This window comes from Amblyomma maculatum, chromosome 1, assembly GCF_055883805.1.
Source record: "Amblyomma maculatum isolate TAMU_Amacu chromosome 1, ASM5588380v1, whole genome shotgun sequence".
In the NCBI taxonomy this organism is placed as follows: domain Eukaryota; kingdom Metazoa; phylum Arthropoda; class Arachnida; order Ixodida; family Ixodidae; genus Amblyomma; species Amblyomma maculatum.
The window spans coordinates 310143388-310157831 of NC_139344.1; the positions used below are offsets into that span (position 1 = coordinate 310143388).

The 14444-nt window shown below is 45.0% G+C and overlaps 1 protein-coding gene across 5 annotated transcripts in view; it reads left to right on the top strand.

Annotated features, from left to right (window-relative positions):
* Nucleotides 1-14444, top strand: part of LOC146207060 (WD repeat-containing protein 11-like) — a 160010-nt gene that overhangs the window by 101330 nt on the left and 44236 nt on the right. For all 5 annotated transcript variants that reach the window (XM_084595708.1, XM_084595782.1, XM_084595880.1 and 2 more), the window contains one exon: nucleotides 1495-1601. In XM_084595708.1, the coding sequence (XP_084451834.1) occupies nucleotides 1495-1601 (107 nt within the window). The remainder of the gene's footprint in view (nucleotides 1-1494; nucleotides 1602-14444) is intronic.

A 14444-nucleotide genomic window follows, 5' to 3' on the forward strand; every position in this document is an offset into this window, starting at 1 on the left:
GGATGTGCCACTGAACAGTTGTGATGCTTGTGTGTGGTTTTGAGTTGACTATAACTTGTAATGTTTACAAACATCAGTCTCCTTACATGCCATGAAAAAAACTCTTTAAACATCGATAAGGGGATGACAGTCAGTGAGCAGAATAGGCTACATTAGTAGGTCAAGACCTGGTGTTTGTTTGAAACAGCAGAGTTGTGAATCAAAACGTAAAATTTAATTACTTTCTTCAGCTACCCGATTAATTATCTCTTGTGGCTGATTGTGACTTGCACTCAGAAGCCAGCAATCTGGGATATAGTTCTAAGAATACTGACCTTTTCTAGCTAAATCTGAATTTCTTAAAATTAGTTTTAGGGTGTCTATTATAAAGCAGGTCACTGTGGTTAGTGCATATATTTTCAGAAAAGTCTTAAATTTACGCTGCCAAGAAACTACTAAGCAGGCATAAAGGGGCATGCTCCAGAACGAAACATTTTTGTTAATATTAGAGCCAAGTGGCCGAAAAACTTAATTTTTAGCCCATTTTTTAGGAGCTGTTTTCAAGTCTTGTGTTAATTTCTGCCTGTTTAGTTTGGTTGAAGTTTTGCAAGTCAATCATTTGAAATATAAGGATGTATTTGTGCACCTTTTTGATGTCAGTATAAATATCACAAAGCAGTGAACATTATGTCATTTTCTTCATTGTGACACAATGAGATTAAACTGTATAAACTTTTTGAAAATATTTAGGGGAATTCCCCAAAGGTGGTGTAGATTTCTAATAAGGGAGTAATTACTCAATGACATCCACCCAAGCGCAGCCAATGGCCACAAAGGAAAGCTATACAACTTTCTCAGAAACTTCGTAGTTCAAGTCCGAATCCGGGGATTGAATCCGGCAACACAGTCTTTTCGGGGCAGTCGCTCTGAGCTAACCAGGACGGTTACAGATCAGATGGTAGGGTGAGAGCGAATTGATCTATAACTCCAAGGGGGAATGGTGTTGGTCAAACCCGCTTGTATGTAAGTGCATAGTTGTAGCTCTCAAATGGTTCACCCCTATGCCCTTAAGGCGCTGAAGTCACTGCATTTGTCCACATAAACTCGTGCCTTCGTGGGGCTGCTGCTATATGCTGCTCAAATGTTGGCTTGCCATCGTTCTTCGATGCTTCCCCCCATTCCACTCTAGCACAGCAGGAAAGCAGCAGCTCTGGGTAAGTGCTGCTGTCCCACGCCCTTAGGTTCAGCCGTATGTTAGCACATGCCTGACTGATTGTATGACCACAATTTATCAAAATTTCGAATGTAGTACCTAGGAAATCATGTTATCAATAATTGGGAGAAAATAGTGCAACTTTGTGGGAGGCGTTTGAAACATTACGTATCAACAAGGATCTACTGTACTTATGAGCAACTGCTCAAATGACTTGTTGAAAAGATTTGCCAGTAATAGATGCGGGCTGTGGTGGTTGTTGCCGGAAATGCTTTGGGTCACCATGTGTTTTATCTGTGCAGGCAGGCATGGCCAGCGTTACAAGCATTGCCTGGAAAAGTGATCATATTGTGCTTGGGGATGCTGAGGGTACGCTCACAGTTTGGGACCTCAAGGGCAAAGTGCTGAGGTGAGCCAGCTGTTTTTGTATCCACTTGCAGCATATGTAAACAGCTTTATGGCCTTAGCACACAGGTATTTGAGCTTTCATCAAAGAGAAGCATCAACTTGGTAATTTTTCGTGTAGTCTTTAATTATCATTGTGTTGTGAGATGCTGCTCCATGGCCTAACTGGAACAAAACATTTAATTTTATAATGGTGGATAAAGACAGGCCTAAAAATTGATATGAAGAAAACTAAGATAATATTCAACAGCCTCGGGAAGGAACAGCAGTTTACGTTAGGTAGCGAAGCACTGGAAGTGGTTGGCGAATATGTCTGCTTAGGAAGTAACCACAGATGTGGACCACGAAAGGGAAATAACTAGGAGAATAAGATTGGGATGCAGCGCATTTGTCAAGCACTCCCACATTATGACTAGCAGCTTACCAGCATCACTCAAGAGGAAAGTATATAACAGTTGCATCTTACCTGTACTCACCTATGGGGCTGAAACGTGGAGGCTAACCAAGAGAGTTCTACTTAAGTTGAGGACAACCCAGAGGGCTATGGAACGAAAAATGGTAGGGGTAACATTAAGAGATAGGAAGCATGCATAGTGGGTCAGGGAAATGAAGTGGAAATAAAGAAGAAGAAATGGACATGTAATGCGAATAGAAGGGTAACAAACTGGATTACAAGGGAAGGGGGTGGCAGAAAATTAGGTGGGCAGACAAAGTTTGTAGGGGTCAGGTGAATGCAGCTAGCACAGGACCGGGTGAATTGGAAAAATATGGGAGAAGCTTTTACTCTTCAGTGGGTATAGTGTGGCTGATGATGATGGATAAAGAAAAACAAAACTGACAGATGCTCAGGTGATATGGTGTGCGAGCAGAATGCGTTTTCAGAGTGATTCTTTCCCCTTTTGTTGTATCCTTTTGCCTGAAAGTTGTAGCAATTAATTCTACTCTACTTTTGCTTTTGTTGTGTATTGTTGCATTTGCATCCTGCTTCACTTATTGTGGCTTGCTAGTGATTTTTTTTTTCATACTTTTACATCTGCTTCATTACACACTCTTCATCTTATTTGGCATAAGGGAGCATCTTTGGTAACGATACTCGATACCCTGAAAAATTGTATTTCCAATACTGATGCGAGATACAGAACTGAAATGGATTTTCAATACAGATACTGTATCTTTGATACCTCGATACATGACGAAAATACCAAATATAATAAAGGTGTTATTAGGATCACTGAAAGAGGTTAAGAAATGGGCCTTGAGATTTGACTGAAGCCATGGTTATATTTCATAAGTTCCTAATGTTCTTCATGCATCTGTTGCTTTTGATACTCGATGGCCTCTGCATTTGCTCTGTGCTAAAAGGTGCGAACCAAACAGACTTGATATCTTGATGGTAACAGAATTTGCCACCAAAAGAGCACTCTGGTGTGAGCTCGCTATATCCTCTCTGCAGGATCACGTGCGCAGTATTGTATTTGATAAAGCTGCCTTTTAGTTAAAAATAGGCAAATATAATCAATTCATATGTTTCAAATCGATTTTTTTTTTTTGGTCCACAAGTTTTGTTCAACTTTTGCTAAAATCTTTTTGGCAGAAAAAATTGTTTGGCAGCTCATGATTCATTACTCAAACTTATGTGGTGGATAAGTGAATTTACTTGTTCGCTATTATGTCATAAAATAGTCCTACTCTCTCGCAGTGAGCAATTTACCATTAGCACGGGCCTGGGCAGGGCTTCACGTGGAGCTTTCCATCCGAGCTGGGCTCAGTAGAGCAGTAATTTAGCACACCTGGGCCTGGCCTGAGATTGAGGCCCTTAGTGGCCACGCTTTTTTGCTGTGAGAAGGAGCCTAGAGGTTGGCCCTGCTTATTTTAGCTTTTTCAGGGGTCATCAAGCCCCGAAAAAGCTATTTTTTATAAGTCCACTAAGTGTTCAGACTCTCTATGGACACCTGTTGCAAGGTCTAAGCATTTGGGATCAAGTCTTTGCCTGTGGAGGTCAGTGGGAGTGAGATGTTAAAAGTAGGAGTGTGTGAATACAGTCGAACCCGGATATATCGAACTCGAAGGGGATCGCGAAATAGTTCAATATATCGATAATTCGATATACAAAAATCGGCTTGTGACGGCACTTACGATGCCAAAAAACAATACCGCATGTGTCGCGTAATCAACCCACTCGCATAATGAACCCACCCTCCACTTTTGCACCCGAGAATTTGAAAAAAAAAAAAAAAAAATGCGTTAGGACCAGTTCGCTCACATGCAAGCGATTGAGCGATCTCAGCGACGAGCGGCAGCGACAGAGCGAAAAATTTCAAACTTGTTGGAACTGCGTCCCTCTTGCCGCTCGAGCCACCGCGACAGCTCAATACAAGGTTTCTGTGTCGCTGCGGCAGAAATCGCGAGCGTTTTCGCTTGCATGTGGATGGCACACGTCACTCCGTTTCGGTCGTCGCATGCACAGCTCATTTCTTGGCAGCGTGCCAAGATGCTGCGCAGCGATAACGTCGGGGCGCTTTTATCTTTTTATAGCTCCTCCGGTGGCGGGGAGCGAACTTGGCAGAGTGCCCATGATGGCTTGATTGCACAAGCCTGGTTCGATTTATCACGCCGCGCTTGGGGCGGGCGTCATGATCGCAGCAGCAGACCGCGTGCTTCCGTTGATTCATACATGCAAAGATAAACGGCTCCCGCCAAAAAAAAAAAAAAAAGCCTGCCGCTTATTAACGTCCGTAGCCGCCATATCTTACGCCTACGTTGCGCGTACAGCACAACGATAAGAAAGGATGACTCTCGCAAAAAAAGAAAAACAGAGAGAGCTGCCGCTTCTTAACGTCCGCAGGCGCCATAGCCACGTCAGCCGCCGCGCGCAGAGGGTTCGCAACACGCGCTGGAGAAAGCGTCCGACGTTTGTCTGAAAATGGGCTGAGCTGGCTTGGCGCATGCGTAGCGCGTGCTGAAGGAGAGAGATAGCTCGGCAAAAGAATGGGCACCCCCCACGCACATGGCTTGCAAACGTCATGTGTTGGCGCGCGGGAAACGATAACTGCAGATGCGCGCGCCTTTGTGGAATGGGCGCGGCGCTGTCCAGAACTGTCCCCTCTCATTCCTTCCGTGCGTGACTTGAAAACGTCACGCGGCAAACGGCCAAGGGTGATGCGATCGTCTTTGGGGAAGGCACACTTTCCAGAGCGTGGTGCGGAGTTCGATATATCGAACGACCGGTGAAATTGAGTTCGATATATGATGCGGCTTTCCTATACTTTTACATGGGATTTTCAAGGGGATATTCCGTGAGTTCGATATAACCAAAATTCGATATATCCGGGTTCGATATAACCGGGTTCGACTGTATTGAAATTTTTGAATGTGAATTGAATACAAATAAATAACTGCCTTCAAATATCGAATTTATTTTTTTTATTTATTTATTTATTATACCCTCAGGGCAAACCATTACAGAGGGGAGTGGGAAAGTACATAAAAACACTGAAAAATGTGAAACATCAACAGAACGCAACAAATCGCTAAAACAAAAGAGGAAAAAAATCATTACAAGTAAATAATACAATATTAAACATACAAACGGTAACAGCAGAACGAAACAGAACAGGATCAGTAATTGCTGCAATGGAAGAAGGAAGGTGGTCCCAGTCATATGATGTGCGAGGTATAAGAGAGTCCAAAAACGTTTTGGACTCTTTGAAAAAGTGAAGGCGAAAGTGGTCTCATTAGCGAATGGCTTGGCGTAACATTCGAATTTATCAAATACTAAAACAGTTAATTAAATCAGTCAGTTAGGGTGACGTCAAAGATGTGACGTCACGCAACCTGAAGTCAAAAAAGGGCATAGGAAGGGATTGGCGCACAATTTGAAAGTACCGAAGACTAAAATGGGTAAACAAGAAGTGAATAAAGGGGCTCTAAACAGCTATAGCAATACAGTTTCCCTATGCCTAGTATGTGAAAGAATGTCGATGTAGGATAACCTTCCCGCAAGAATTTTTGAAATGCGGCATTTGGAAGCAGAGTTATTTGTAATCAAAATTTGAATATCTGCGCTTTCGCGGCTTTCCTCCTCCTTTCAACTTTTTAGCGCAAAGGCTGGCCCTCCTCCACAGCCTCGCCCACTGACACGTCACAACTGACGCATTTGCGCTTTTACTTTTTTGCTTAGCACCACACGCCGCAACTTCCGTTTTGGCGCGCTTGCTTGCCGCCGCGCCGCCGGGGGCCTCTCGTCGTCTGCTTCACCGTCATCGCCCTTCGGCACAACTCGGAAGTTTTGTTGCCACGCTATACATCCCTGGCGTTGACCTCACCTTCGATTTTGTGTTACGTCGTGTGCGCGACGGGTGCAGGACAGTTCTGGGCTAGACTGGCCACTCTCTTGAGTTCGCGAAGGCAGTTATCGAAGCTCTGAATTGTTGTTTTGACGGGACATGAGGAGGACGTTGTTAAAGTGTGCAGTCCCTGGCTGCGGAGGTATTGCTAGTGACGGCAGGAAAAAAATTCTGCATAAAGTGCCTCAAAACGCCAACCTCCGGAAACAGTGGCTACAGCTCATCGGATAGCCAGCATCGGTGAAGAAAGCATTTATCTACGTTTGTGGACGGCATTTCTCTCCCGATGCGTATAAGTTTTACCCGGATGTGGTTCGCGATTTGGGGATCCCAACAAGACTGAGTCTGCGTGAAGGAGCGGTACCAACGCTGTTTCTTCCAACACTGCCGGTAAGTGTAAAATAAAAAGATTGTGATAATACGGTCGAACACGGATATATCGAACTCAAAGGGGATCACGAAATAGTTCGATATATCGATAATTCGATATACAAAAATCGGCTTGTGACGGCACTTACGATGCGAAAAAACGATACCGTATTTTTCGCGTAATCAACCCACTCGCATAATGAACGCACCCTCCACATTTGCACCCGAAAATTTGAAAAAAAAAAAAAAAAAAAAAGCGTTAAGGCCAGCTCGCTCATATGCAAGCGACTGAGCGATCTCAGCGACGAGCGGCAGCGACAGAGCGAAAATTTTCAAACTTGTTGGAACTGCGTCCCTCTCGCCGCTCGAGCCACCGTAGCAGCTCAAAACAAGGTTTCTGTGTCGCCGCGGCGGCAGAGATCGCGAGCATTTTCGCTTGTATGTCGATGGCGCGCGTCACTCCGTTTCGGTCGTCTCATCCACAGCTCATTGGCAGCGTGCCAAGATGCTGTGCAGCGATAACGTCGGGGCGCGTTTATCTTGATAGCTCCTGCGGTGGCGGGGAGCGAACTTGACAGAGTGCCCGTGATGGCTCGATTGCACAAGCCTGGTTCGATTTATCACGCTGCGCTTGGGGCGGGCGTCATAATCGCAGCAGCTGATCGCATGCTTTCGCCGATTCATACATGCAAGGATAAACGATTAAAAAAAAAAAAAGTAAACATTCCCGCAAAAACAAAAAAAAAAACCTGCCGCTTCTTAACGTCCGCAGCCGCCATATCTTACGCTACGCCGCGCGTACAGCACAACGATAAAAAAGGATGACTCGCAAAAAAAAAAAAGAGAGAGAGAGAGTGCTGCCGCTTCTTAACATCCGCAGGCGCCATAGCCACGTCCGCCGCCGCGCCGCCGCACGCAGAGGGTTCACAACACATGCTGGAGAAAGCGTCCGACGTCTGTCTGAAAACGGGCTGAGCTGGCTTGGCGCATGCGTTGCGCGTGCTGAAGGAGAGAGATAGCTCAGCAAAAGAATGGGCACACCCACGCACATGGTTTGCAAACGTCCTGTGTTGGCGCGCGGGAAACAACTGCAGATGCGCGCGCCTTTGGGGAATGGGCGCGGCGCTGCCCAGACCAGGCATCGCCGAACTGTCCCCTCTCATTCCTTCCGCGCGTGGCTTGAAAACGTCACGCGGCAAACGGCCAAGGGTGATGCGATCGTCTTTAGGGAAGGCACACTTTCCAGTGCGTGGTGCGCAGTTCGATATATCGAACGACCGGTGAAATTGAGTTCGATATATGACGCGGCTTTCCTATACTTTTGCATGGGATTTTCAAGGGGATATTTCGTGAGTTCGATATAACCAAAATTCGATATATCCGGGTTTGATATAACCGGGTTCGACTGTATTAGCTTTAGACACGTTATCACAGTACAGTGTGGATCTTTTTTTAACTCGGGCGATCTTGCTCGGCGTTGTGGCATGCATAAGCAAGATTTGTCATGATCACTGTGAATTACACTGAATTACACTGCTCAAAATAAACCAGTGGCAAGCTTACAATGGGGTTTTGATATTTTTTACTGTTATGCTAGTCAACCCCACGCACCAATGCACCCATATAAGCCGTATACTATCATCGTCGGGGTTAAGCAGCGGATTCTTCAACGGCGTGTACTTATGGGGGTCGAGTCCCATCTCGGTACTCATTCGCCGAAGTCGCTTTTCGAGCTCGGGGTCCATAATATCCGTACCGCAGCACGGGCATGAGATGTTAGCGAAAGACTAGAAATTCAGAATCGAGATCGTAGAGAGCGGTCTTCCGGGCGTTGCGGAGGGAAACTCTCTCGTGCACCTTGCTCGAATCTTGAAACCTTCATGTTTAGGCTCCTCTTGCGTTTGACTATACGATGCCCCTTCGTGAAAGATAACGATCGATTCTAAAGAAAAAAAAAGGAAGGCGATGAGGAGAAGGGGACTGCGTAGTTGTGCGCTGTGGTGCAGTTTGTTAGCCGCGGTTCGACGTCAGCTGACTGCGGGAAAACGGCGAACACACGCGCCGACAGGAAGTAAACAAACTCCGTTCGGTGCCCGATTATTATCGCAGCATGACTCCCGCTCTGTAGCTTTTTTTTTTTTTTTTTTTTTTTTATGCGTGTGGTGTTTGTACAGAGCGCACCCTGAAATGTCGCGCGGATGTAGCCGCGTCCAAGTTCACCAACCGAGGCGGCTAGGAAAGAAACACGTGAAAACCGAGATGGGCGGTTGATAAAAGAACGAAGAAAGAGAAGAAAGGAGGGACACTGTCAGGAATGAAGAGATGGAAACAGAAAAAAAAAGTGCCAAGAGGCTTTAGCCTTCAGCAGAAGGGGGGGGGGGGGGGGGGGGGTCACGAATGAAACGTTATCACTCGCGTGAACTGGCTTAGTCGCTCAAAGTTGTGCCTCTTAATCCCTAAGCGATCAGCTGCTGATCGGAAGTGTAAGTGTTGGTTGTGACAGGAGCATAGACAGGAGTTATACACAACTAGGTTTTTCCTGCGGAAAGGGGAGGGGGGGGGGGGGGGAGATAAACCGCAACTAGGGAAGAGGGCTTCTCCAAATTGCTCACTGACAACAATAAGAGCAGGAGCCTTCTCCGGTTCCTAACGGAAATTTATTTTCACGGGTTATTATAATAGTATGCCTTATGGCAAGCTTGTGTAATAAAGAAGAAAAAAAAACAGCGCACACATGCAGTAGTGCAACGATCGAGTGACACAGTTCAGCGCAATGTTACAAGTGGCTCACAAATGCACATTTATTTTTGTCCCAGCTTTTCCAGGAACAGCGGGTGCAGATCATCAGCCAGCTGGATGGAATGGAAGTGGACCTCGCAGGAGATGGGCGTTGCGACTCCCCGGGCTACAGCGCCAAGTACTGCACGTACAACGTTGTTGTCATTCAGACTGACCATATTCTGCAATGCGAAAAGGTAAGAATAGGAGAGGTAAGGCAATGCTGCAATACAAAAATTGGCAAGCTGCAATTCATATTAAATGTGTGAAGTCAGCTGCAGTGCTCAATAGCGCGAGCATGGGGCCTGGCCTCAATTTAACGAGTCTCAGTGCAGTCTTTAACAAAAGGCAACAATTTCTGCATATTATTAGGAGATATTATTTTCAACCTCACCAAGAGAGCCCTTGGCAAGTGTTGCTTGCGTGTCTATACATAAAAAGAATCAAATTAATCATTATATAATACAAACAATTGAATTACAAAATGTTTCATCGTTGCAAACCACTGGGAAAGAGGTCATCATCATCATCAGCCTGATTATACCCACTGCAGGGCGAAGGCCTCTCCCATATTTCTCCACTTAACCCGGTTCTGAGCTAGCTGCATCCACTTGACCCCTGCGAACTTCTTAATCTCATCCGCCCACCTAACTTTCTGCCGCCCCCTGCTACGCTTTCCTTCCCTTGGAATCCAGTTTGTTACCCTCAGCGAACATCGGTTATCCTCTCTTCGCACTACATGTCCTGCCCTTGTCCATTTCTTCTTCTTAATTTCTACTAGAATGTCGGTAACTTGAGTTATTTCTCTGACCCACTCTGCACGCTTTCTATCTCTTAATGTTACCCCTACCATTTTTCGTTCCATAGCCCTCTGGGTTGTCCTCAACTTAAGTAGAACTCTCTTGGTTAGTCTCCACGTTTCAGCCCCATACGTGAGTACAGGCAAGGTGCAACTGTTGTATACTTTCCTCTTGAGCGATACCGGTAAGCTGCTAGTCATAATCTATGAGTGCTTGCCAAATGCGCTCCATCCCAATCTTATTCTTCTTGTTATTTCCTTTTCATGGTCCGGATCTGCGGTTACTACCTGTCCTAAGTAGACATATTCGCCTACTACTTCCAGTATTTCGCTACCTAATGTAAACTGCTGGTCCTTCCCGAGGCTGTTGAACATTACCTTAGTCTTCTGCATATTGATTTTCAAGCCTACCTTTCTACTTTTCCTGTCAAGGTCATCAATCATTATTTGCAGTTCACCCCCCCCCCCCCCCCCCCGAGTTGCTTAGCAAGGCAATGTCATCAGCAAATCGCAGATTACTGAGGTATTCTCCATCTACCCTTATCCCTAACTGCTCCCATTCCAAGTCTCTGAATACTTCCTCTAAACAAGCTGTGAATAGTACTGGGGGAAGAGGTACATTTGCTGAAATATATTACAGTCGAACTCGGTTATATCAAACCCGGATATATCGAATTTTGGTTATATCTAACTCACGAAATATCCCCTTGAAAATCCCATGTAAAAGTATAGGAAAGCCGCGTCACATATCGAACTTAATTTCACCGGTCGTTTGATATATCGAACTCCGCACCAAGCACTGGAAAGTGTGCCTTTTTCAAGGACGATCGCATCACCCTGGGCCATTTGCCGCGTGACGTTTCCAGTTTCCTGTGCGCCAACACATGACGTTGGCAAGCCATGTGCGTGGTTGTGCCGATCCTTTTGCCGAGCTCTCTCTCCTTCAACACGCGCTGCGCATGGACAGGCGTCGGACGCTTTCTCCCGCGTGTTGCGAACCCTCTGCGCGCGGCGGCTGACGTGCCTATGGCGCCTGCGGACGTTAAAAAGCGGCAGCTCTCTTTTTTTTGCGAGTCATCCTTTGTTATCGTTGTGCTGTTCAGATCTTAAGAAGGGGCAGGTGTTTTTTTTTCTTGGCGGGAGTCGTCTATCCTTGCATGTATGAATCAACGAAAGCATGCGGTCAGCTGCTGCAGTCATGACGCTCGCCTCAAGCGCGGCGTGATAAATCAAACCAGGCTTGTGCAATCAAGCAATCACGGGCACTCTGCCAAGTTCGCTCCCTGCCATCACAGGAGCTATTAAAAGATAAACGCACCCGGACGTTATCGCTGCGCAGCATCTTGGCACACTGCCTAGAAATGAGCTGTGGATGAGACGACTGAAACGGAGTGATGCGCGCCATCGACATGCAAGCGAAAACGCTCACGATTTCTGCCGCGGCGACACAGAAACCTTGTTTTGAGCTGCCGCGGTGGCTCGAGCAGCGAGAGGAACACAGTTCCAACAAGTTTGAAATTATTCGCTCTGTCGCTGCCGCTGAGATTGCTCAATCGCTTGCATGTGAGCGAGCTGGCCTTAACGCATATATATATATACTTTTTTTTCAAATTTTCGGTGCAAAAGTGGCGGGTGAGTTCATTATGGGAGTGGGTTGATTACACGACAATACGGTATCGTTCTTTTCCATCGTAAGTGCCGTTACAAACCTATTTCTGTATATCAAATTATCGATATATCGAACTATTTCGCGATCCCCTTCGAGTTCGATATATCCGGGTTCGACTGTATTATGTAATGAGTTTTTAATTTCATCTATCTACAGACCGCCACCCAGCTACCCGGACATATTGCAAGAGCAGCAAATCGCCCATACAGCACTACTTTGATGCCTGGCACATTACTAAAGATGCGTGCAGTTGCTTGCTTTAATAATTAGGGCGAACACATGGTAATAACATTATTCTATACTGCAGTTAAGAAGTTGAAAGTTGTGAGCAGGTCGAAGGGCTGTGAAGCAATAGAACGTACGGGGAAAGTAAGCGCAAACAAAGAGACAAACACAAGAGAGGAGACAAGACAACGCGCTTGCGAAGACACGCAAAGAAAAGGGCCCACAGCATGGGAAAGATACTGAAGTAGAACTTGTTGCTGGGCTAGTTGGTTCATGATCGTACGGGGAAAGTAAGCGCAAACAAAGAGACAAACACAAGAGAGGAGACAAGACAACGCGCATACAAAGCAATAGAACCATGGATCCAGACAATCACAAGTCATGTTTACTATGTTGCTGCCCTGGGCCAGGGTGATGGTGACCTGGTATCAGCATATGGTGCAACCTGTTGAACCACATATGCGATAAGCATGATGGCCATGATAGACCATACAGCAAATGCCTGCATAAGCTCCTTGCAAACAGGCAATGGATGAGTAGAGGTAATCTGTGTTGTATAGGTTTTTTTTTGGTAAAGTTTTCACTTTGATGTTGTTTGGAAGGTGCACGGTTCACATTTGTGGCATTTGTCAACCAATGATAAATTTAAGAGATAGGTAATGCAAATAGAACTTCACGGAAAAAACTTTGTACACATCCGCACATAACAGCAAGTTCACATATGACATAGCCAAGAAAGAAACCCATAATGAAGTGAAGAAACAAAATAATGTAAATGTGAGTGCTGAGACTGCAAGATATTTTAATACTGAGGCAGCTTGGTTATACATGCCAGTATGGAACACAAATACAATGGGATTTTCCATACTGTCCTATACTGACAATTTTAAAGAAGACAAAATGCAGCATGTTTTCTCGACAACATCTCTTAGATTTCTTTTCACTGTAATATATTAGTACAAGGCCTGGGGCCTTTTTATGAATATTATGCTGCATGGTATCCTTAGAGTGGTCGGCCGGCGTCTTCCCCACGAGAACAGTTCAAGCACAGCACAGGAACTGTTTTCAGCTGCAATGCAGCAGCTGTAAGCAGGTTCAGCATCTACAATTGACTAGAATACACACCAACACTGCAACTCATCAGCCAAACATTTATGTATATTTTTTATGTACATATTTTTAACAGATTCATGTGCTTTCAAGAAGCTGAACTCCATTCTGAAGAACTCCCGGTTATTGATTGACACTCGACAACTGTCTCTCAAAGCCCAAACATCTTCTCTTGAATCTTTTCACAACTTTGTCATCAGGTTTGCTCCCAAATCAATTGCATACTCAGATGGTGGGATGCAAGTAAGATTTGTTGAATGAAAGAGAAGACTAAGACACTATTTTTCATTCCAGTGTGACTATGTAGTCCAACTTTTCTGCATGGCATGTGCAAACAATAAATCCTTGCATGAAGCTTTTAATGTATGTACATATTATCGTCATTATGAAAGGAACAGAGGCCAAAGGAAATAGAACACAGTGCGAACAAAAAAACAGAAGTTCATCTATGAAAGCTTGTGCTTCATTTGCTCCATTCCTTTTGCTCTTTTTGATTCTTCAACTTGCTAAGCAGCCCATTGAAACTTGCAACTAAGCAGATCGCTTTTAGTTTGTGCCATGGAATAGTCCTGGAGGGCTGAAAAATTGCTTTGTGACCAATTTGTGCTGAGGTTTAGAAAAAAAAGAGTTCAAAGGTTTTTTTTTTTTTTTTTTTTTTTTTTAATTGTGAGGAGGGGGAAGCTGCTGTGTTACTGGACGCATTTGGCGCCTTCTTTTTATGGAAGTTGAGCTTGACTTCAGTCTCCTTAGTGCAGGGCTTGATCTGGAGCTCTCATGTTATCAGGCCAGGTAAAACGGGACCCTACAATTGCGATTCACAGGAGTCGACCCTGACATCTGCCAAAAAAAAGTGCCCACCACGTAACTCAATCCCAACTTCTGCATAAAGTAGGCACTCAATGCACCTTATGAGCCAGCTGCCACAATCCTTCCATCCTGATAGTAAATACACTGCTGTAAAATTAGCTGTACTTACCTTGTATCTTTCTTTTAGAAACTTGGAACACTGCCATGTCAGAGGTAGTTATCATACATTTGGAGGAGACTGCAGTGCACACTTCTGACATTCAAGGATGCCTCATATAATATGGTAAAAACATACTTGGTAGGATGGTAGCACTAGCCATTTTGTAATCCTCTTTCATAGAAAAAGTGAGACAGGAGGCTATAGACGTACTGCACAGGCCACCCAAGGGTCCTCATTGAAAGTCGTTGCTTTATATTAGAATAGGCAGATGGGATGAGATAAAGAACAGTGCACCAGGAATACATACAGACAGAAATGACATGAGTTGAGACACTGCAATGACACAAAGTTGAGGGCAAGCATGGAGGGCTGGCTGCAAAAACACCTCGTCTCTTATTTGTGCTCCTAATCTTAGTGCAGTGTCAAGACAAAGGTAGTTTTTAAAGAACTGGAAGTTATCAGCGCAAGTTTCCGACCCCTCTAGAACCGTCTCAAATGTCCTGAAGCTACTGTATTGAAACTGAAAGAATGCTCAAGGTTCACTTGATCACTTGGACTAATGATAATCGCTAGAATACAACAGC